This window comes from Pyrus communis, chromosome 11 (assembly GCF_963583255.1).
Source record: "Pyrus communis chromosome 11, drPyrComm1.1, whole genome shotgun sequence".
NCBI lineage: Eukaryota > Viridiplantae > Streptophyta > Magnoliopsida > Rosales > Rosaceae > Pyrus > Pyrus communis.
This window is the reverse complement of record NC_084813.1, coordinates 16993833-17019022: the sequence shown is the minus strand read 5'-3', so window position 1 is coordinate 17019022 and position 25190 is coordinate 16993833. Positions and strand designations below refer to the sequence as shown.

At 37.5% G+C, this 25190-nt stretch overlaps 3 protein-coding genes across 3 annotated transcripts; 2 read left to right on the top strand and 1 right to left on the bottom strand.

Moving 5' to 3' along the window:
• The first annotated feature begins 694 nt into the window (after window positions 1–694).
• On the top strand, window positions 695–2634 carry LOC137708018 (GDSL esterase/lipase At4g10955-like). The gene is made up of 2 exons (XM_068446979.1): window positions 695–974; window positions 1482–2634. The coding sequence occupies exons 1-2, from the start codon at window positions 763–765 to the stop codon at window positions 2503–2505; spliced, it is 1236 nt and encodes a 411-aa protein (XP_068303080.1). The 5' UTR covers window positions 695–762; the 3' UTR covers window positions 2506–2634.
• A 5519-nt stretch (window positions 2635–8153) lies between these two features.
• On the top strand, window positions 8154–9601 carry LOC137709089 (uncharacterized). The gene is made up of 2 exons (XM_068448230.1): window positions 8154–8930; window positions 9047–9601. The coding sequence occupies exons 1-2, from the start codon at window positions 8154–8156 to the stop codon at window positions 9599–9601; spliced, it is 1332 nt and encodes a 443-aa protein (XP_068304331.1).
• Window positions 9602–18297: 8696 nt separating this feature from the next.
• On the bottom strand, window positions 18298–22853 carry LOC137707833 (conserved oligomeric Golgi complex subunit 5-like). Its single transcript, XM_068446757.1, has 4 exons — window positions 21723–22853; window positions 20557–21030; window positions 18650–19607; window positions 18298–18553 (listed from the first exon to the last, which is right to left on the bottom strand). The coding sequence occupies exons 1-3, from the start codon at window positions 22812–22814 to the stop codon at window positions 18672–18674; spliced, it is 2502 nt and encodes an 833-aa protein (XP_068302858.1). The 5' UTR covers window positions 22815–22853; the 3' UTR covers window positions 18298–18553; window positions 18650–18671.
• Window positions 22854–25190: the final 2337 nt, after the last annotated feature.

Genomic DNA, 25190 nt, shown 5'->3' with positions numbered 1-25190 from the left:
AGACCAAAAAGTCATGCGTCATTGATTTTATTTAGTTGTTGTTGTTGTTTTTTTTTTTTTTTTCCTTCAATTTACATTGTTAGCTCCTGAATGTTTTAACTTCTAGATTAAGAAATATACTAAGTGACCCCACACGATCCATATAATCTAACAAAATATCATCGTTGGAGAAGGATCCCAAGGATATCCTAAACTCACATTATGCAAATGTATAACATTTGACTTTCTTTAACCCCCACCAACATAACATAATCCAGCTTGCAATTTGATGCTAAAACCCCAGGAAGGACTCCACTTACCAAAATAACCTTCAGATTTATTGCCCTCTAAAAAAATGCTTTCTATGCTTTTTGAGTAAAACGATGACATTTGTGCATTAGATAGTTAGTTTTTAGGAATGAGAAGTATAGATGGGGGTCGAACTTGCAGCACAATGCATAGATGCAATTGTTTTATAATTTTCTCGATACGAGAATTCATATGCAAAAAAATTGGGGATTTTTTAAGGGAATTGTTATGACATTTTATTGTAATTATAGAGGGATGATATGGTAATTTAGAATCGAACCCACTGAGTGAGCCAGTAATATGACCGTTGGAGGCGTTGAAACCAGGCGTTTCGAATCATTAAAATAATTAATTTAAAAGGGAAGCCGACATGTCCTTCGAATCAGATACCAATTAAAAGACTTCACCTTTCCTTTTCCATAACCCCCACTCCATCCCTCTCTCTCTCTCTCTCTCTCTCTCTCCCTCCTCATCATGCAAACAAACCCAGAACAAAGAGAGAAGGAAGAAGAAGAACGAGGCGGTGCTGTTTCTGGTGCCAGTGCATTAATGACAGAGCACGGCGGCCGCGAGGAGATAGCTAAGGAAGTTGTGGCAGCAGAGGCTCCTCATCCATACGCTTTTCATGTATCCGGACCTCGCAATTTGATCTCTCCGAATTGGAGAGACCTCATAAACTCGAGTTGGTAAGTACCCATTTCATATTTTTATGAGTTCTATAAGATTTCAGGAAATTCTGGAACTTTACAATTTTGAAATATGTTGGATTGGTGATTATTTTTTAGCAGAATGGTTTTTTTTTTTCCTAATAAATGTGGAAATTTAGAAACTTGCCCATGAAATTTTGGATATCTAATGATTAATTTTGAATTTTATTTGTTTTTGTGGAACGTAAAAGGAAACTACGTCTGGAACAGAGAAGATAACAGAATTTTTGCAAGTCTAATAGATATGAAATTAACAATTTTTAATGAATTTATGGACTTAATTTACCTAAAAATAATTTAGGGACCTAATTTTTATTGAGGTGATAGTTCAGGACTAAATCGCCCTTATTAAATTGCTGATCAATTAGGGAAATGCATTATTGGATCTCAGATAGAAGTTTGGTAAATAATTGTAGGTTTGACAAATCACCTGAGCCAGTCAATGTGTGTATTTGTAATTTGTATCAAAATTTTCTGTTCATACAGGAAGGACGGGAATTATAAACGAACTGTAATCGCGTGCTTCATACAAGCAATATATTTGCTTGAACTCGACAGACAAGAGAATCGAGATGAAGCACATGCTCTAGCTCCTAAATGGTGGATACCCTTTAAGTATAAGTTGTCCCAAACCTTAATCGATGAAAGAGATGGATCCATATTTGGGGCAATACTGGAATGGGACCGATCTGCAGCACTTGCTGACTTTGTACTTATCAGACCAAGTGGAGCGCCAAAGGCGGTTCTAGCACTTCGAGGAACATTGCTCAAAGGCCCAACTATGAGAAGGGATATTGAAGATGACCTTCGTTTTCTTGCTTGGGAGAGCTTGAAGGGTTCTGTGAGGTTTAAAACAGCTATGGAGGCTTTGAAATCAGTTGCTGAACGGTATGGAAGCACTAATGTGTGTATTGCAGGACATTCATTGGGGGCCGGATTTGCTCTCCAAGTGGGAAAAGCATTGGCCAAAGAAGGGATGTATGTGGAGACTCATCTGTTCAACCCGCCTTCTGTGTCGCTAGCAATGAGCTTCAGAAATATTGGAGAGAAAGCAGGATTTGCTTGGAACAGATTTAAGTCAATGCTCCCTTCGGGCAGTGGAACTCAGGTCAGCAGTGAAGAGGAGGGGGATAAAGCTCCTGGTTTTGCATTGAAGGATTGGATACCAAATTTTTCGGGTCTGAAGAATCCTGGTGTAGGCTTGGGAAAATGGGTTCCTCATTTATATGTAAATAACAGTGACTATATCTGCTGCTCTTACACTGAACATGATGGAATAGAAGGAGCCAATGCCGACAAGGAGAATGTGCGTCCAACAAACGGGCAAGTAGCAGCCAAGCTGTTTGTGATGTCAAAAGGAAAACAGAAGTTTCTGGAGGCACACGGGTTAGAGCAATGGTGGTCGGATGACCTTGAACTTCAACTGGCTATGCATAACAGTAAGCTCATTAGCAGGCAACTGAAATCCTTGCATAGCGTTCCAGCTCCACAACAAACGCAAGCTAGATGACAAAGGCTTCTTGTTCTCTTTGTTTGTCAAATAACTTGTTTTCAATATGTGTCTATCATACTGTCATGTTTTTTTATGCTTTGCTTACATTGTTTAACATCAGTTCATAATGGCCTTTGCCTTTGCTCATGTCGGTAAGCTACAATGTTTTCTTATAGTAATTTTGATTTGTTCTACTGCTCTAAAGCGGCCCAACATATCATTTTGCTCATGTATGTGCGTATATACAAATATGGTATTATGGAGTTTTCGACGTGCTTGCTTCACCAGATATTTTTATGTCCTTCAGGAGTGAGCTTCAACAATGTTTTCCATCCAAGGTATTTTGAAAAGTGCTTCATTACAGTGATATTTAGCGTTGTTACATCATCGGTTTCTAGAGCATCATGAAGGCAGAACTCCAGCCCAATGCAAGTTTTTGGACATAGATTTTTGGTGCTGAAGTCAATTCCCCGTACCTAGCCAATAAAACTAACAATTTCAAGATGTTTGGACATTTTTGCCAGCCCGAAAGTTGGGTTGTATTCCCAATTTTATGGCCCTGAGATGTAGACCTCGCAGTTAGGAGTCTTCTACCTATAGTGCAACCCAAATTAACGTCCGTAAGTCTACTACCGTTGCTGAAGACAACTAAGCTATAAACTAACTAGGATCTTTACTCTTTAGAATGACTTAAAAGTAGAATAACAAAGGATGGATGTACAAACAAGCACTCTTTATTGATATATTAAGCAAGTCTGAGTATTACAAAGCATACATACACATAGTTATAGGCCTGGAGTGAACTCTCCCGAACCTCTCCTAGAACTATCAGCGGAGGAGACGCATCTTCCTCTTTTGTCCATTTTTTAAAGAATATAAAGGAAATCTCCTTTACATCACAATCAACTTTACTTTACATCACACTCAAACTATTCTAGATAAGATTCTTTACTTTACATCTCACTCAAACTATTCTAGATAAGATTCTTTACTTTACACCTCCCTCAAACTATTCTACGATTCTCATTGTCTGCTTGTCACTTCAGGGCTAGTCCACGTCTTTGTCACCATAATCCACCACGCTTTTGCATGCTTTAGTCCCATCCATTATTGAGCCAGTATTCATCATCAAGTTCCTCTGAATCTGCATACCCTTTACAAGAGGGACAAGGATTGTCTGCCCTCCACTTCTGGTGTCATTCCCGTACCCTCCTGTTTTGTGTGGTTACGGTTAAGCCACGTCAATATTTTATATTATTTTTTTTATAGATATAATAAGACAAAAATGAATAGTAATATAAAATGTTAACGTGGCTTAATCGTGACCACACAAACAGGAGGGCACGGGGAGGGCACCGAAAGTGAAGGGTAGACAATCCTTGTCCTTACAAGAGTTCTTGGCTCGCTGCATCATGGGTAGTTGTGGTGAACTACTTGGAGTTGTATCATTTGTGAAAGAATCGGTCAGGTGTTTCTGCATTTCAATTTCAACCGAAAAAACGACAAAGCCTGTCAATCGAAGGAACAATATTTAAACATGTATCTTAGAAAACTCCCGGAACATCTGGTTCAGGAACAAGGCTTGGCAAGTAATTGTGACAAAGAATTGGCTTGGTGCTATACAGCAAAGAGACAAACTTAGAATGGTGATTCTAAATCACTCTGTCTGAAAAATTGGAAGACAATCCTTCATATTCGGCCCAAGTAGGGAAAAGTGCATATTTTGGTAAAATAAATAGAAAAATCATATTCAATTTTCAGGAAAAAAAAAAAAGAAAAAAAGAAAAAAAAAGGGAATCTGATAGGATACTCTCGGATATTCTTAACCGCTTAAATCTTTTAGACTTCATTTTAGTTACGCCTCTTAGAACTTCTTTTTAATTCAACTTTGATCTTTGTAAATCAAAACTTGTCATTTTGCTTTCTAAAGCTCATCTCTTCAATTTCTTTTAAACTTAATGTTCTTTGATTCTTGAATGTTAACGCTTAATGAATATTTATAACCAAATTTATTACTCATGTAGCATAGTCTTATTGAGTGTTTGGTCCCACATATATTTCAAGAAACAACCTATAAGTTTGAGAGAGGAGAGAGAATCCACAGGTCAAAGTAGAACGAATTTTTAGTTACAAAAAGTAAAGTAACTTTTGAGTTACAAAAGATAAATTAAGATCAAAATAAAATTGCAGGAACTGAGCTAAAAATAAGCCATATAACTTTTAATATTCATATAAAAACATGAATAATGTCTATAGGCACTAAAGAACACATGCAAACTGCTGGTTCCTTGGCTCTGAATATAAAATAATTAGTCAAGGTCTTTCTTCCCTTTTTTTTTTTAAGGAAAACTAATTAAATTGGTTGGAAAACTTTAATTTTTAACGATAAGGATAAGATAAAGGGTAAGGTGAATGAGTGCATTTTTGCTCACCACTATTTAGTGAAGTGTATGCCCATCACCATATTTATCATCGTTAAAATGAGTTTGAATTTTGAGATTTATGCTTATCCATTATACGAATCTCGAAATTCAAACTCATTTAACGGTGATAAATAAGGTGGTGAGCGTACACCACATTAAATGATGGTGAGCAAAAATGGTCCCAAGATAAATAGTACCAGAATTAATTTTTTAATATAAAAATATGATTTTTCGTTAAAGTGAACAGTACCATTTTTTTTTATTTTTCCTTGTTTGATCAAAGTCAAGGTCTTTCTTTATTTGATTATGGGCATGGGCCCACGGCTCCAGGGTGCCTCTTTCTTCCCCAGCTAATAATTCAGTTTCAGAGTAAGGATCTAGAGATCTTCTAATTATATCTATTTATCATACACTGTATAATAAAAAATTATTGTAAATTTTTTTATTTAAAATTGAATATAATTATTACTTGACGAAATATGATGAAAATGTGATTAGAGGTGATCTCCGGGATCCTCGAGGATCGGTATCCTCACTCTTCAACTTCCATCCATCTTTATGAGACTTTAGTGACTTGACTCCCAGTCTCCCAGTCTCCCGGTATGGTTGTTGACAAGGTTCACACTTGAGACGCGAAATTCAGTAAGCTTCAGGCAAACTCCTGCACACTCGAATCACATCAGGTTTTCCTCTAACCTTGTTTCTTTCATCTTCATTTCCTGCTTTCTCTTCAATGTCTGCTTCATCAAATCTTCTTTTTTGAAAAGCCACGCTTCCCTCTATATATTATGTAACGAAAAGAAGGCCGGTTTGGTGAATAACTTTGAGGTTGTTTGGTATTCATTTGAAAATAATTTATAGCTTTAAAAATAATGAATGCAAATGACTTCCTACAGAAAAATTTGGATCCAAGAAAGAATACCAAAGATGTCATTTCTTTATCAACAAAAGAAGAGAAGAGGTCCTCAAATAGTTATATATGTGCATGTTTTGCAGTTTTGATTCAAATGCTTACTAATCACCCCTTAGGGATAACAAGATTTTGCTATGTATGTGCTTTCGCAATTGAACCTCAGGGGCTTTATCCTCTTAAGCCTCACATTGCAGACCCTTTTAATTCTTTTTGCACCCGCAAGAAAGCGGACGCCAAACATGGGGATAATGTTCATCGTTTGGTCATCTTACTTGCTCGCTGACTGGGCTGCTAACTTTGCAATTGGATTAATCTCAAACAGCCAAGGCGACCATGCAGGTGACGACTATCCTGGTGATCTTCTGGCATTTTGGGCTCCCTTTCTTTTGTTGCACCTTGGCGGTCCAGACACCATTACTGCGTTTGCGCTTGAAGATAACACTCTGTGGCTCAGGCACTTTCTTGGCCTCATATTCCAAGTTGCAGCTGCTGTGTATGTCTTCATTCGATCCTTTCCCAAAAATAAACTCTGGCTTCCAACCGGCCTCCTTTTTCTTGCTGGAATCATCAAGTATGCTAAGCGCACTGATAGGATTAAAAGAACACCACAAAGTAGCACACAAATGTCTTATTAATTTTCCTTATTAACAATAATATTTGTCATATGAAAATAAGGGTCTTTCCCGCAGAAGATTGTTTTATCTAACTACTTAAAATGTCACAAAAACTGGGCTGTTGTCCCTACTGACCAGCCACCAAAAAATAATTATTAGACCGACTTACACTTATCTAAAGTCTACGAAATTTTATATACAGATACTAGACACACAGAGCTACACTCACACAAATTTTTGGGATTTTTGGAGTTGATTTGCTATTTAAATTAAATCGAACGAAAACAGAACAAAAACAGATTTTAAGTAGTTCGCAAATTAAGAAAAACGAATTAGGGGAATTGCTATCCACCACCAAATAATCATGCAAACATGTTATGTTTCATTCAAATTCCTTCTATTTCCGGATGAAGATGCTCAAGTTGGCTCAATGTTAGAACTCAACCTATTACTCTTTCTTCTGTAGTATGTTAAGAGAATGGCATTTTCAACTTAACTTAGTCCCTAACATGCAATCTAGAATGATGTGTTCATAGATTTAACAAGTAGAAATCATTAAGAACGAAAAGAGTTTGAGTCATCACAAGGCATCGTAAGTACTGGCGTTGTCTTACTTAACCTAGAAATTGGTTCACATGTTAATTGCAATTAACAAGTACTACTCTAGAACATATGTAGGTCCTCATTCAACAAGGGCAGGCACACACATATTCATAGCATTAGAATCCTAGATATGCTTACTAAGTATGCATCCATAGAAAACACATAAAGAATTCATCAATGAGACAAGTAGTGAACCAATTTTCATCCATTATAAAAGTAATTCAAACGAAATGTCATAACAAACTTGCAATCATATTCAGGGCTTCAAACAGCCTCTAACTACTAAAAATTTAGTTACACAATCCCTAAGTTAAAACAAAAGGTAGACATGAGTTTGATAAAATAGAACCGAAAAAAATCGCCTGAGGCTTCCTTTTCTCCTTCCTTCCCCAATGCTACTTTTAAACCAATTCTTGCTGCATCATTTTCTTCTCCTTAACTCACCCACTAATAGCCATTTAGTGATGACAATAAGTGAGAAAAAATGTAAAACAATTGTAACTCCTTGGGTAGCCTTTATGCCAATTACTCCCTCTTAATCCTCATCTTTAATTCCATTTCCTCTGATATTTGAATAGGTGTCAGCTGGTTTGTTATTGATTGCATCAGTTTTGGCTACTAGATTTATTGGATTTATTGCTTTCAATGTTTTCTTGTCAGTTACAAACTGCTCAGCCTCTTGGGAACCTTTCAGTGTTGAAACAGCCATAACTTCTTCTAGAAAAATGAAATTAACAATCCGCGAAATGTTCCAGAAAATAGACATCCGTAGCTTTCCAAGCATATAAGGCTCATTCTCTAATTCATTCTGAGCTGTCCGCAACTCGTTTCCAAAGTCAGCTGACCTGCACAGGCAGTTTTGACGAATTTGTTACTTAAAATTCCACTTGTGCTATTTTTCTTTTCTTTACTTGACAAATCCTACAAAACACAAAAACAAAGTAAATAGCTCAAAAATATAAGGAACTAACTAAGAAAAGACAAGTGAATTTGATGTAAAATATATATAGATATGAACTTATCACGCACACGGTCCTTGTATAGTGCAAGCTTGGATAATTTCGAGGAAGCCATGATAAAAGAAGCTGATCCAGGACCGAATTACGCGAGCTTATGGATGAGTACTCCTCGAGAAAAGATTCCCAACTTCCAACTCACATGGAAGTCACAGCAGAACGCAGCAAGGAATCTAGGACGGTGACTTACGTGATAGGCAAAGATGAGCTGGACAGTGATATTGCAGTGGTGAAACATGCTCGTTATTTCTATCAAATCTTCAAGGGTCTAATTGTGGATCTCATTTTCAGCTTCCATGAACGCCAGGAGAGTCGAGCAGTCTTCCATGAAAGAACACCGAAAGAAGCATTTAAATTAATTGCAGCTGAGCTCAACTTTATGTATGAAGCTTTCGTCACCAAGGCTGCTGTGGTGCATACTAAGCCAGCATACATTCTCCGGGTGGTTTCTTTCAGTGAGATTGTCGTAGCCCTTGTTTTCTTCTATAGATTAGAGAAAGAGAGTTTGCACTCGTTTGATGTTAGAATTGCCTATACCTTGCTGTTTGATGCCATAAGCTTGGATTCAATAGCTATTATCATGCTTACATTCTCAGATTGGACCATTGCTTCTCTGAATAAGTTTTGGCAAAATTCTCGTCTAGCTAAAACTATTTTCGGAAAGTATCTCGATTTCAAGAGATCGTGGTGGTGGCCTACGGCAAAAACAAGAAATGAGGGTGGCCACATTCCTAAAACAAAAGCAACGAAATGTTTGGAGTGGATTAGGAGAATCCTATTTCGGAGGTCGTACGAATCTGTCTCTACATTCAACTTGATACATTACTCCCTCAAGGAGAAGCGGAAAATGTCCTCGATATGGTATGCTACTTTGGCATTGGCTACATTAAAGTCATCACCTTATTTGGCCTCAAGGATCTTCATGATAAGTTGACATATAGGACCAAAAACCCACTCGCTGAAGAGTTATGGGTTTTTATTTTTGAGCAGTTGATAAGTAAATCCTTGCTCGCTGATGATCCTGAAACTGCAAGGAAAATAGGTGCGGCCAGAGGTGATTGGGTTCTCGAGGGTAACGATTGGGATAGTAAGGTGATCACTAAGTTACTATCTTACGTTGTTGATGTGGAATATGACAAGAGCATTTTATTGTGGCACATTGCTACAGAGTTGTGTTTCAACGATGACAAAAGCAAAGCTGAAGGTGAAGCTTGGCCTGAAGTTAGTGATGAAACTAAAAAAAGTAAAGAACACGGTAAGACCATATCTGAGTATATGTTGTACCTCTTAGTTATGCAGCCTTCTATGATGTCTTCTATAACAGGAATTGGACAAATAAGATTCCGGGACACATGCGCAGAAGCCAAGAAATTCTTCAGCAGAAGGGATCTAGGATCCGGACAAGTGAAAGAAGCTTGTGAAAAACTCCTGGAGGTAAATACAGATGTTGAGCCTGTTGCTGTCAAAGGGGATAGAAGCAAATCTGTGTTGTTCGATGCTTGTATTCTGGCCAAAGAGTTGAGAAAATTGAAGGACAAGAAATAGGAGCTGATGAGCTAAAAGTGGGTGGAAATTATACTGCAAGTCATTGCCGAGCGAATGACCATGCTCAACTGCTGAGCAAGAGAGCTAGTGACTTTTGTTTGGTTATTGATGGCTCATTTTGGCATAGGAGAGCAGTTCCAAATAAATGAGGGCCATGTGAGAGCAAAACTCTTCGTGGGAAAGTGAACGGAGGTACTGAACCTGAATACTTGAATGAAAATACTTGGATGTTATTGAAAAGCCTCAAATCTTGTAGACATTAAAGCTTGTTAAAAAGACTGCAAAAACTCCTGAAACTTAGAACAAGAATGAGCATGTCCAAAGCTTGTGCTCCATGCCAAAACAAGTGCGTGCTAGCAATTAATTGCACTATACGGCTAGTGATGTGAACAAACTCGAAACATTCTTGAATCAGCTGGTTTTTCATTTCCAAACTTATCACCATGCTTAGAAAAGTCTCCACCGTCTTGAAAAACCGGTTGATTACCGAATTGGTAGCATTGCCTTGAGGTAGAATTAGTGGCCGTTTTGGAGAACATTTTCGAAGAAAGTAAAAACCATGTCATTTGGGATTATTCAGTGACCGCTAATACTGAAAATAAAGCTAAATAAGTCGATGAATGTCACAAACATCCCTACAACGCTTTATAAAACCAAGTGGAGAAGGAGAAAGCAGTGGGCGCCCACTTCCCATTTTCTTAATCCACATTAACACCCATTTGATCACAATGTTGACGACTTCGGGGGGAATAGTCAGCCACAGAACGTATAATGTACATCAGCAGGCGTTGCTGGCTGAGAATCACGGCTTTGTTTCTCTACCTATACAGGAAAATAGGAATGCAAAGTTCAGAAATAATTCGGGTTTTATCATAACAGATCATAAATCGCATAATGTCTTATAGAATTACCTGAAAACCTCCAAAAGAATTATCGGACTGTAACCAGCTCTGCGTTAAGCTCTGCCCAAAAATGAAAGGAAAAGTTAATTTTATAAAAGCAGCAGACAGCTCGCCCAAAGGCTCCTGACTTTTCACAGCGGTGTTAGATTGTTGTACTGTTACATTGAGTTGGTTAATGAAAATACACAGAAAGATTTCCCTTCTCTCTCTTGTTCTTCGATCTTGCTCTCTCTTTCTCTCTCTAGTTTCTCAGCAATCTTAGCTCTGCAATCTTCATCTCTTCTAATCTCATAAGAATGTCAATGGCTCCTACATAAAAGCCACTACCAAATTTAATCATCGTTATCCAAATAATCTCAAAACAAGTACTTATGCAGCTAATTTGAACCTTTTCCAATGGAACGTCAAAAGTTTAAAAATCTGACCTCTGTATTAGTATTTCCTCATAATAACATCAAAAGGCTTGAGTCGTCGTCGATTAAGTGCTCAAGTGCCAATGCAAGCGAGAGGTGAAGAAATTCATTAGTAATTTGAATTTGAAAGTGAAAAACAAGCGTCTCCAAATAAATTCAAAAAAAAAAAAAAAACTCAAAACAAGCACAGATTACATTTCAGTTCATCTTGTAGTGGCCGCATGTACCATAACATTCACAACAGACACTGGTAGTTGGAGTCGTGCGTCCTCTCATGAAGTAACTATGTAATAAAGCAATACCACCAAATGCATTTGCAGGTTGCTTTTGTGTTTCTCTCTATGTGAGTTGTGACTCACATATATTGCTGGACAAATATGTAATCTACGTATCGTTACGCTTCTTTTATGCCTAATCTATGTACTGTTACGTTTCTTTTATGCATAAGATCATATGCTCAAAGTTACGATACTAATGACGGAGGACATAACTCAATATCTTAAAGCCAATCATTGTTGATTCTGACTGACATTTTGCGTACTGTTCTCTGTAGTAGATTTCAAGTTTCAAACAGTAATAAACTAGATGATACGAGTAGACGTTGATTGTGCAGTGCATTCATACTGTACATAATAGAATCCAAAAATTAGTAGCAGAGTTTTTAAAAAAAATGATCCACCATTCTTAAAGTAGAACAAAAATCCACCATTCTACGACACGTACGACTGTCCCCGATGAATGGATAATGTTAGCAAGCATGTAATAATGTACACATACGTATCTCAAGGAGAAGCACAGATGAGAATACGGAGGAGTAGCACGATTGAACAGATTAAAAACGGTAACGTGTAAAAGCGGAAATGGGCTCTCTACACAAAGAATACACATCAAATAAACACAGTTCTTTTGCTATGAACATGCGAACTGCTTAATTAAGCATCAAGACAAAGAATATTACAAGAGCGATGCTCGTACAACGAAATTTAACAATTCGATCATAGCATTCCTGAGAGCTCGTAGTCATATATGCTGACTTGTTGATCAAGTTGAGCACAACCATAGTTGAAAAAAGGATCATGGTTAGGCTCATGATAAACAGTGTCTAAATCGAGCCATTGCTCAAGATCTTGAAAAGGTAACATATCATCCACCAACAATTGCTCTTCTGCTGAACCTTCTGAACTACTGGTAGTTGTTGTAGTATGATCTTCCGAATAAATCTGATAACATAACTGGTTGAACTCTTGGTCATTCATAAACACCTGGCTGCACAGTTCCGAAGAATCAAAGTACACATCGGTAGACACATCCGCGCTTCCTTCAGGCTCAAGATCCACAACTACTGGGATTTCCTTCTCCTCCTCGACCAGCGGTCTGTAGTTATCCAAAGGGTGCGAGAGGGAGGAGGGAGCGGTAATTGGATTCGAGACTCCATTGCCGGTGAGGTCTTGTACGAGCCTCTTGAAGCTAGAGCTGTCAGTGATGTAGACTTTAGGCCTCAGGAGTTTTATCAAACTGTTAAACTCTTTATTATCTTTCTTAGATATTTTCAGTGAAGTAGTTTGCTGGATTACTTTCTTCCCCATTGTTTCTTACAGCTGGGCCGTCCTAGGAAACACCTCCCAGCTGTTTTGATGCTAAAGCGGAGGACTCAAGAGCTTATAAATATTAGGGTTAATGAAGAAGGTGAGTTTTGAAGGTGGTGGAAAAAGAAGAGGACACAAGACAAAGATGCTGAAAATTAATATTTCTTTTTCCAATATTTTTCTTTTCCAAGAAAAGGAAAGCTTCATAACGGGATTCACACAAACACACACTCATTCGCTATCAGAGTATGACCCCCATGAAACAAGATGCTGGGGCTTGTTTTTACATGGGAAGATGGAAACATTGGTCAATTCAAGAGGATGGTTGTTTCGGGTATTAAGATAAGTGTTAAAATAATATATATCACTGCATGCCATATGGGGTAGACGAGCATTCAGGGCACGTCGCTAGCCATTCAATAACAACAAAAAATTGGTGGCAAATATGAAAAGAGCCATGCTTGGCTCCTCAAGATTGAGGAGTTTCTCCTAATTTACTTAGTCGTTGATTTATTGAACTTCATGTTATAATTTGAATCGTTCCTTTTATAAGTCTCTATATATGGATCTTCTATTTTTATATAGTTAAAACTTGTTTAATCAATTAATTGTAAAAAATAGATAAATGGTTCTTTATAGTTTGGTGACTAAATGATTTCATATTTTATTATTATTATTATTATTATTATTATTATTATTATTATTATTGCAAAAATAATCTTTACAAAGTACTTTATAATATAAACGGTCTTGATCATGAGCATAAAATTCCGTAAATTGGCTATGTGGTCAATTGAGGAGAAACTCCTCATTCATTGAGGAGGCCAATTAATTCCATATGAAACACTGCATGACTTTAAGAAGTTATTCTTATTTACTTGTAAGCTGCAAGTCAAGACTGAGATGTGCAAAAGTAATTAGTTAATTAGGTTCACAAAAATTAATGTTTTGCTCACAAATCAAAATGAGGTTTCTTTGTAATGAGAAATAACCTCTAATATTTATGGCCATCTATAGTGGTTTATGTGAGGTTAATTCCCATATGAGAATCACGTACTTGGGAACCATATATATCTTACAGAAATCAAACTCAAGAGACTCGTGTATTACATTCAATAACTAAAATCACACATGTTGAAATTAAATTTTCGAGCTATTGTATGAATACCACTTCGATGAACTAAGAGACCTTATAAGTGGCATATAAGAAGTTGATTTTATGCTACAACCTCAATATTCAAGTATTTTCCTGATTATGTTACATGATGAGTGCTCACTCCGCTGATAGCCTTGCTGGCTTGAATTTTATTAATTAGTACAAAGTTTTGTTGTATTTTCTACTGATTAAATGGAAGTTTAAGAGATCATAACATCACGATAGGGATGTGTGAATGCTCTAGCCTCCATGTCCACATCCCACATCATATCAGAAATCTGGAAATTTGGCGCTTGGCTGTCCAAATATTTGGCAGCCTGTTGGCTAATCACTGTGTGCCACATTGCAGTGCATGGTGGCCATGCAGATAACCGAAGTATCAACAAAGAAAGTGATATTTTTAATTATTGAATTTGACTGCATTTAAGTGCTTTTTTCTATTTGATGATCTGCTTAAGTGCTTATGGACTTGAGCATCTTTCTGTTCTTCAACCCTATCTAATCACCCACGGTTAATATTTTGTAGTTGGGTAACCCTGAGCAAAAGCAATCCGCCAAGTTTGAATAAATGCTTTTATTTGAAGTTGTTTACGTGATTCTAATTCATCTTTTTCACTAATAAAAAAATAATTAAGCTTATAATACATTTCTTGGCATAGGAAACTATCTGACCAACGTGGATGCGAAGTCATCACTAATCTTTGCAAGCCAGCTAATATGTATGTAACGTTTCAAGCAAGCTAGTGTCAAAAATGTAATGACAAAACGAAATGGATGCTTAAGTAAGTCATTGTAACTCTAATGGTAGAGTATTTATCTTTACATCGCAATGAAAATTCAGACTTTCATTCTTTTATCTTTATGGTCTTTCGCATTTTCAACAAGTAGTAGCCAAAATTATATTTGACCTTAAATGACACAGAAATTGTTTATGGCTAACTTCTATCTCGTAGTATTTGGCAAATTCTAGGTTGCAGAAGTCAGATCAGTTGCGACCATAGTCATACACACAGAGGAGCCTTTGCCACAATTCTCACACATACATAGGGATTTGGACTCCCAGTTGGTCGGGGAATTTTAAGTAATCTTGACCGTTGATTACCTTAATTGTTCAATCTAATGGTTATGAAACTTAAGAGGTGTGTACAAGGTGAGAGAGTGTGTTAAAATGATTTTTCTTGTCTCTTATACTTTATATGTGCACCGTCAGACAAAAGATTATCTTCTAATATTTAATTTTTTTTTTATGAGATTGAATTACTATGGAAAAGAGAAGGAGAGAACAAGATTTGTCCAAAAGTTTTTATCTTTTTTTCTTAAGCTTTAGTGGCATATAATGATCACACAACACACTCAATGCACTCTTTTACTTTATTCATCCAGCTTGTATTATATAGTTCCATGTAATTCTCTTTTATTTTACAAGATATAGGCATGATCTCCAATCCTCATCCCTATATCATTTAGGCCCCCATTCCTGAACTTGCACTCAATATTCTCTTTCTTTGACCTACTTTGGCCAAGACATTTAGATTACAACACTTCCCGTCAAATGTTAAGCTTCGCATTTACTCCCTCCTGCATTTCATCAATCAACACGATATCATTTGCGAACAATTTACACTAAGATATATCATCTTGAATATGTCATGTCAACTCGTCCATTACCAAAGCAAAAAGGTAAGGATTCAAAGCTGAGGATGGTGTAATCATATGGTTATGGCAAAGCTTTCAGTTTGACCTCATGAGTTCTTGCTGCAGTCCCTGCTCCATCATATATATTCTTTATTACTTGGATATATTCTATAGAATCCTCCAAAAAATTTCTATTGGGATCCTATCATATGCTTTTTTCTAAATCTATAAAGACCATATGCAAGTAGACATGCTAATCATATCCTTTCTTCTCTAGAAAATAGATAGATGGTTCTTAATGATCTTATCACATTCGTTCATGATTTTTATACAATTTAGTGACTATAAATGATTTCATATTTTATTGATTTTTTACAGAAATAATCTTTATGAAGTGCTCTATAATATAAATTATTTTGACCATAATCATAAAACTTAGTAAATCTGCAATGTAGTCAATTGAGGAGGATCCTTTATTAAGGTGACAAGTTAATTCCATATGAAACACTAATTGCCTCGAAGAAGTTATTCTTATTTACTTGTAAGCCGCAAATCATAATGTGAGATGTGCAAAAGAAATTTGTTAATTAGATTCACAAAAATAATGTTTTGCTCACAAATCAAGATGTGGTTTGTTTGTAATGAGAAACAGCCTCTTACATTTAAAGCCATTGGTTCATGTGAGGTTATTTTCATGCAAAAACCACGTACTTAGTTTATTTGATTTATCATATAACATTGCTTACTGAAACAGTCTAAATTTAACTATATATATGGGAATTATATTTTATAAAAATCGAACTCGTGAGACTCGTGTATTACATTCAATAATTAAAATCATATAAATTGAAATTTATTTTCGAGCTACTGTGTGAATCGCTACAACCTCAATGTTGTTCTAGTATTTTCCTGATTATGTTACATGATGATTGCTCACTACGCTGATAGCCTTGCCGGCTTACAGAATTTTAATTAGTATAAAGTCTTGTTGTATTCTACAGATTAAAATGGAAATTTAAGACATCATAACATCTCGACAGGGATGTGTGAATGCTCTAGCATCCATGTCCACATCCCACATCATATCAGAAATCTGGAATGTTGGCGCTTGGCTGTCCAAATAGTTGGCAGCTTGTTGGCAAATCACTGTGTGCCACATTGCAGTGCATGGTGGCACTGCAGATAACTGAAGTATCAACGAAGAAAGTGATGTTTTTAATCATTGAATTTGACTGCATAAGTGCTTTCTTTTTTTCTTTCTATTTGATGCTCTGCTTAAGTGCTTATGGACTTAAGCATCTTTCTGTTCTTCAACCCTATCTAATCACCCACGATTAGTATTTTGTAGATGAGTAACCCTGAGCAAAAGCAATTCTCCAAGTTGAATAAATGCTTTTATTTGAAGTTGTTTAAGTGAATTTAGTTAATCTTATTCACTAAAAAAAAAAACAATTTAAGCTATAATACATTTCTTGGCATAGGAAACCATATGACCAACGTGGATGCGAAGTCATCACTGATCTTTGCAAGCCAGCTAATGTGTGTGTTACGTTTCAAGCAAGCTACTGTCGATGATGTAATGACAAAACGAAAGGGATGCTTGAGGGAGTCATTGTAACTCTAATGGTAGAGCATTTAACTTTACATTGCGACGAGAATTCGGACTTTCATTCTTTATCTTTATGGTCTTACGCATTTTCAACAAGTGCTAACCAAAATTTGTTTATATTTGACTTCTAATGACGAAAAAATGTTTATGGCTATCTATTATCTCTAGTTTTTGGTAAATTCTAAGTTGCAGCAGGCAGTTAGATCAGCTAGCTATGCGACCATATCCATACACACATAGGAGCCTTCATGAAAATACTCACATACAGAGGGATTTGGACTCCCACGCCCTCAGTTGGTCGAGTTATTTTAAGTGTAACCGGAACATCGCCACGTGATGATACTGTTATGCTTAAATTATACTATTGTTTTTAGTTTTAATTTTAATCCTACAAGTAGAACATATTAATTATATTGTCCACCAATATTATAACACATAAATGATAATACAACGTGTTGGTGTTTTCCCGGCACACAAAAATTTCTCGAACTTAATCTGGCTTCATGAAATATTTGATAATCTTTTAATGATACTGATCCTTTTTTTTTAATGAGATTGAATTATTAAGTGAGAAGGAGAGAACAAGAGTTGGCCCACTTTAAGCAAGCTATTGTTGGCAAAATTAAAAGGTGTCGTTTTTTTGTTAAACGATAGATTTTGTTAGATTAATCACCGATGAGATTCGAACCACACCGTCATGCAAGGACACAACTTTTATCCACCACTGTGGGGAAAGTGTCTTGTGGATGCCTAATTTGTTGGAATTTTTATGGGGGAGTTTCAATGAAATATGTCCTGAAGCAACATTAGCAAAGAATGGAAGTGGAACTGGAGATGCACAGCACAGTCCTCCTTGCTCAATGGTTTTAGATCATTTGATCATTAGAGGGAGAGGATGGAAATGGAACTTCCGTGACAACAACTCTGAAATATAAGCAACATTCAATAAACAAATAGACCGCAAAATGTTAGATAAAGCGGTTTAAAATTACACATTAAAAGGCATATTAAAGAGATTTGTAAGTGACTCGTGTTAAGTAAAGATTTACAAATCACTCTCACGTACCTTTGTAACGCCAATGAAGGACACTTCCAATCCCCTCTATCTAATATTTTGCACTCCGTTTTTGCTGATTTGACATCGATCCCTTGAAACTAGTAAACCCCTCGTCCAAACACAGCTCTACCTTGTACAGTTCCAATTGACGTAAAACGATAGAGTTCCCCAGGGTACCATAAAATAAAAAGATATGCACCTATTTTTCGCTTTCAAAATTCAAGGGAAACAAAACATTCCTCTTAGTTCTTCCTCCCCCCCCCCCCCCCCCCCAACCATGAAAAATACCGGAATGATTACATACATTAAAACTATTTGAAGCAGCCACCAAAGTTTGAGGGGAAATATATTGAAATAAAGCTTGAATTCGACCGAAACGAAAATGTAACAGTACAATTTACCATGTGTAGCTAATATAATTACATGAACAGAGGACAATATTACCACAAATACAAGGGCGACGAGAAAGAATGGATACAAAACCAAATTATAACGAATTTTCGAGGAACTGGTACTACTCTTTGTCCTGCAGAGTTGATTAGCTACGAACCCCTCACATTAACCTATCAAAATTGCTGGGTATAGACATAAATCCTGAATAAAATAACAAAATGATCAGCCGAAGAGACATAAGAAGTAAAAAGGTTAACGCGATTCTTTAGTAAAACAAAACAAAGGAAAACCATGTACCTTACAAGAGATACACCGGACATCAAGACTTTTGGGTCGCAGGAGCATTTTCAGTCAAAGATGACCCTAGCCGAAGCATTAGAGGATAGACAGGGCTGAACTCTTTGTCACCTCGGGCCCTTACATGCGTGGCATAGTCATCCAGTGTTGCTTTGATACCCTTCCATACCTGATCCTCTCCTTGAGAATCTAGCCACAATGAGTATTGAAGAGGTGTTAGTTTGTTCCTTAGCAACGGTGATTGCAATTCATCGGGACCTCGGGAGTAAAGATGGTGAAGTACGACACTTGGTGGTAGATCTTGAAGAAGAGGAGATCCTCCAAGTTGGGATGTCTCCAAGAAGATGAGAGGTCGAAATGCTCGAAGGGCTCTGTATGGTGCACCAAGTTGCTCTACTGGGAACAAGTTTTGCCCTACTGCTAATTCCAGCTCAGCCATGTCCCTAGCCATCCTTAGCTTCCCTGATTCTGAAAGGGGTCTGACAAGAGAAGCATGCCTGATAAAGAATATTAAAACCCGTGCAGCCATGCTCCTAACGAGTCTGGTGCATATGGTCTCTGTTCCGACGGGAGCAGTTTTTGAAGGCAACAACCTAGACAGGAACTCACTACGAAAGTGAAGAATGCACTTCTGCAACTCCTCCATGAAAGGTGATGCATTGTTGTCCATAGCGGCATCCATGCCTAGCACACCGAATCTCTGTTCATGAATTTGCAAGATGCAAGATTCCAGACGCTCAAGCATAGCTTGGAACAAAGACGTCACTGAGTCACAAGCAACCCCATATATTACACCTAATGAGGGAGACAACACATCTGAAGCAATAATGGGCAGTCCTGCAATCATAGATGATATGCGTGTATGAATTTCTTGGAGATGCTGACATAACACGAAGTTCTTGAGCTGTGCAGGGGTTGCAGGACCATTGACTTGACGTGCTTCAGGACCAGTTGATATCTGCCATTGGGGACGTATTAATACAATGAGAAATATTTGGACACAGGCAAAAAATCACTTGTCCAAAAAAAAAAAGTCAGCACAAGTTTCTATTATATAAATGTCTTTCAAATGCCTTCCTCTGGATCAATCATAGGTATAAGGCACAACCTTTCAGAAGAGCTGGCTATCCTTTGACTTACAAATCTGAATCAGAACATTGATGATTTTTTAACAGAGTAAATTGTAGCAATGGTTCCTCAACTTTAATCAAATTGGAGCAATGGTCCCTCAACTAAAAATCCATTACCATTGGTCCCTCAACTCATCAAAATGTGTAGCTATGGTCCTTGTTAGAATTTTGTCAAAATAAGTTATGTTGGAAGGACCATTGCTACAATTAGGGTCCCTCAACTCATCAAAACGTGTAGCTATCGTCCTTTTCGTCAACTTCGTAAGAATGTTGTCAAAATGAGTTATGTTGGAAGGACCATTGCTACAATTGAGTTAAAGTTGAAGGACCATTGATTCAATTGGGTTAAAGTTGAGGGACCATTTCCCCAATTGGATTAAAGTTGAGGGATCAATGGTAATGGATTTTTAGTTGAGGGACCATAGCTGCACATTTTGATGAGTTGAGAGACCAATGGTAATGGATTTTTAGTTGAGGGACCATTGCTCCAGTTGAGTTAAAGTTAAGGGACCATTGCTACAATTTACTCTTTTTAAAAACCCAAATCCTCATAGAATAAAATTGCAAGGACCTAGACATCACAAAATAGACTTTGAACTTAACCAATAGATTAAGATTATGCAGAAACTACAAGTCAATGCATGAATTGTATTCAATGGAAACCATATTTATTGAGCTAATTACATCTAGCTTTAGACCCTTATACATCAGTCAAAAGAAGACTAGGATCATTTGTCTGCATTGGTGTTATACTAAGCAAGATAACTAAAAGATTACCTGGTATTCAGCTCGTTCACCAAGCAAGAGAAGAACCTTGCCAATTTCTCGCAATACAAGAAGAGTCAATCGCCCATCCAACTGAACAGACTCTATTTCTTCTTGAATCCGTGATATAATTCTTGAGATCTGTTCTTTAGAGGGAACACTTCCACGGCTGGACACTGGAAATACAGTATTCACAAGATCTGATAGACGACCCAAGCAGTGTGCCAAGAATGATGTTTGGAATATTTCAACAGCTGCAACCAGTTGTTCCTTTCCCTCTGATGTAATAGCCGGTAGAACTCCTTTGACATCAGTGTCACGTGCAATTCTTTCAAGAAGATTATCTATCATAGAGAAAAGCTTCGGATACCCCATAGTGAATACCTCCTTAACAAAACTTGATGCAGTGAAAGCAGACTTCATTTGGTTGGCAAAAGCCTTCACAAGGGCCTCCCACACTCTATCTGTTATCATGGGCTCACCTTCCTAAGCAAGTAACATATAACGTGAACCAAAGTTAATGACTTTGGACAGCATGAGAAGTAACAACCATTGCCGATAATATTAGCAATGAAGCAGAAAAGTTATTGGGATGAAATAATAACAGTAAAGCTTAAAAAAAGCAGAATTGGGCGGTAAGTCAACAATTACACAGATTAAAAGCTTCAATTTTGTAGGTGACTCTTTGGTCATACCGTGGTAGTGCAAATCAATCATCGTACACAGAAAATTAGTCATCCATTTGTAAACCAAAACACAAAGTAAATAAAAACAAACTGTAACAGCTCACGGGTACATGGTGCACTATTGACGCTAACCGTGGTACGAAATTGTTAGACCTGATGAGAAAATGAAAGAGAACCCAAATTCGACAGTAGAATACAGTTGATGACTGGTCTGACTTCAGCAGAGCCAGTATTAGATGACAACTTTTCTTAGGAACTGCCAATTAAACGATTAGGTTTGAACTAAGTCCAATTTAATCCAATTTAATAGTAATCCAGTAATATTTTTTTCATGTATCCATCAACTAATACAGAAAGGAGGCCGGTATCATATCTGAGCAAGTACTAGAATACAAAAGCATAAGTAAATTCTCATGCTTTTTATCAATCATACACACACAATCAAGTAATCAAACAATTGAAAAGCAAACACAATTGGACAAATCCTCTCACCTGAATAACCTCATCAAGCAACAAAACATGAGTAAACGGGTCGCGCTTCTTCGACAACACCCTCTGCAAGTGCCATACTGCAACCATTATCGAATGCAGCTGATCCATACAACTCCCCATCCTCTGCCAAATCGCCTCCCTCGCCTTTCCACCACCGCCAATCTGTGGCGTGCCCCCGCCTCCTCTGATCCCACCCGGCCCAAACCCGCTTCCTCCCGACCCCGAAATCGCCTTCATATCCAATGCTGCACTCACACTCTTCATCCCCATACCCTTATACCTGTTAATCAGCTGATCCATAGCCTGCCTCAGCTCCCCCAAATTGTAAAACACCTGCAGCCCAGTCCCCACCTCGGCCTGGTTCAAACCCTCCATCCCTCTCTCCAATACCTTCATCGCCTCCGTACGCAACTTGTCTCCAGTCTCTTTGACCCACTCGAGTTCGGAATCGACCACATCAATGCCGGCGAGGTCGTATTCGTTGTAGAGAGCTAAGATCTCGCAATAGAGCTGAGCGGCCTTGGCGAGATCGAGGCGCTCGGGGTCGTCGGAGGCGAGGGATCGGAGCTTACTGGAGAGGCGGAGGGCTCTGATGGAGTGGTGGAGAAGATCGGAGGAGGTATGGAGATTTTGGAGCTGGATGGTGAGGGTGCGGATGGAGGCGAGGGGGTCGGAGAGCTCGGATCGGGTGTGGCGAAGGGAGGACTGGAGGGCGGCAACGGAGGATCGGACGGTGGAGAGGGCGTGATCGGCGTGGTGGAGGGAAGAGAGCTGGGCGAGGAGGTCGGAGTGGCGGGAGAGGACCTCGGAGCGGAGCTGGGACTCGAGGAGGCGGATGGCATGCTGGAGCTTTTCGGCGGTGGAGGCGGGGGAGCCGGAGGAGAGGGCGGCGGAGGAGAAGGTGGTGGAGGAGAAAGAGGGGGAGAGGAAGACAGAGAAGATTGGGTCCGAGGCGAATGTGTCTAAGGGGGATGCGGTGGCGGTGGCGGTGGCGGTAGTTGGGGTGGCGGAGGTGGGGATTGAGGATTTGAAGGTGGAGAGGCGTTGCAGTGGGGAAGCGGATGAGGAGGCGGGAGATGGAGAGGAAGCCATTTGCGACTCGATCGAGTCTAGACTGTAACTGCTACTGACCGCCCCGATCCCCTTTTGCTTCTTCTATGTTTTTCTTTCTTTTTATTTCAAATCCTTGGCCCAAACACAAATCTCATAACAAAACAAACATTTAAGCCCAGATCCATAGGCGAGTCCAACGACAATTGCTTTTCCGCCAGTCCATTTAGCATTTCCCTAAGCTTTAGATTTTTTTTAGGAGAACAATGGCGTTAACGGGTTAGACAGTTAATTATTAGGACGAAGAAAGTTGGTGGTAAATCCGTACGAGTGTGCATATGCATGATTTTATTTTTTCACTGTAGTAAAGCACCATCTGCGAACTTTGGATTAATATAGATGTGTTTTTCAAGATTCTTGAGGAGTTTGAATTCCCTTTCCTGAGCTTTATATTAATTTAAATTGAATATCGTTTGTATAATTTTTTTATTAAAAAAAACTCCGTATTTGTCAATTTATGAAACATTTTTCTTCTATATGAGTTGAAATGGATTGTGACCATCAATTGCGGCTAGTAGTATGGTTAAGTGATAGTCATTTTTATTTGTAAGTAAGAGGTTTTAGATTCGAATGTCTGAAATGGCAAGTACATAACCAATTTATTCTTCTGTAATGTAAATATACCCATGAATGAAAAAATTGTGATCATCAACTTGCACCTATTCCTATTTCTTTCATATTTTGGGTATGTTTCTTTTTGATAACCCTTAAGGCACCAATCATATTTAAACTCTTTCAATTTCAAATGATATGTCAGAATTTTCTTAGAATGCATGTAAATGGATGATCCAATCACATATGGATGTCTCTTTGAGTGCACTGGCCTACTAGTCGACATAACCTAAAACTATTGCAATTTACAAATGACATATACACTCATCTTATCATCTTGGAAATCATCAAAGTATTTAGAGTACAATTCCACAAAACTGTAGGAATAAGGTAACCTCCTACTGGCAACATGTGCATGACTGTAAATTAATAAACCAATAAAGAGATAATTTATCAATAAAGTTATAATATAATAAAAAAATTAAAATCTATACACCTATATATTAAGGGAGCATGCTAATTTGGTAAAACAATTGTAAATTGTAATAACAAAATTTGCCCTCCCTACTTATAACTGTAGAGAAACAAAGTAATTAGTAAAGGACATAAGAGTAAATTAATAGTATGAATTAAAAAACCACCTTCAATAGGAGTAGATAATAATAGTGTGAATTAAAACCATCTCGCATAGAGGTACATACAAACATGGATTTAAATTTCATCAATATTACCAATACAAAAAAGTGTAGCAAAGGTCCTTCAACTTTAACCCAATTAGAGTAATAGTACCTCAACTAAAACTCAATGACCATTGGTCATTTAACTCATCAAAAATTGCAGCTATGGTACTTTTCATCAACTCTATCAAAATTCCCTCAAAATGAATCATGTTGGGAAAACCATTGCTATAATTTGATTAAAGTAAAGAGACCTTTAATCCAATTGCATTAAAGTTGAGGGACCATTTCTCCAATTGTGTTAAAGTTAATGGATCATTTCTACAATTTTCTCCCATTTGGTTTTTCATATTTTCCTTTTGATTTAACCTCACGTGCGTGACACATAACTCATTTTGACGGAAGTTCTAACGGAGTTGACGAAAATTATCATAGTTGAATGTTTTGATGAGTTAAGTGACCAAAGATCACGAATTTTTAGTCGAGGGACCATTACTCCAATTGGGTTAAATTTGAAGGATCATTTATACAATTTCTTCTTACCAATATATAGGTAAGTATTTAGGAAATTTCAGGGGTTCAACTATCATAGAAACGCGGGGTTAAAGTAAATGTCAGACAATATAAAAGAATGTTCATCTTTTCCCATCTACTAAGCACAATTTGTTCAACATCAGAAAAATCTTCTTTGTACACTCTATCTCCTGTCATTATATCTTTTATTTCACCAAGCATGTTATTCATTTTTTTCATAAATTTCACCCACTTTTTGTCTATCACCATCACATAATTTTTATAAATATATGGCATTTTTTATCTTTATGATAACATCTACCTCATCCCAAAAATCAATCATTTTGCACGAGTTCAACAACTTTGGCCGCATTGGTGCTTGTGTTTACATCTTAATTTTTCAACCAGTTTTTTCATACTCTGAAAGCAATTGTAGTTGCTAAGGTCTATCTATACATAGTAAGTCTCTTCAACAACCTATAATGAGATGTAAACCTAGTTTTCCCAACTTTCAATAGCTCCAACTTAGAATGACTCCTGGATATGGTCAAAGTCTTAATATGGTTTAAATGGAACTTGACAATTGACTTTTCTTTTTGGTAAGTGCTCTTAAGCC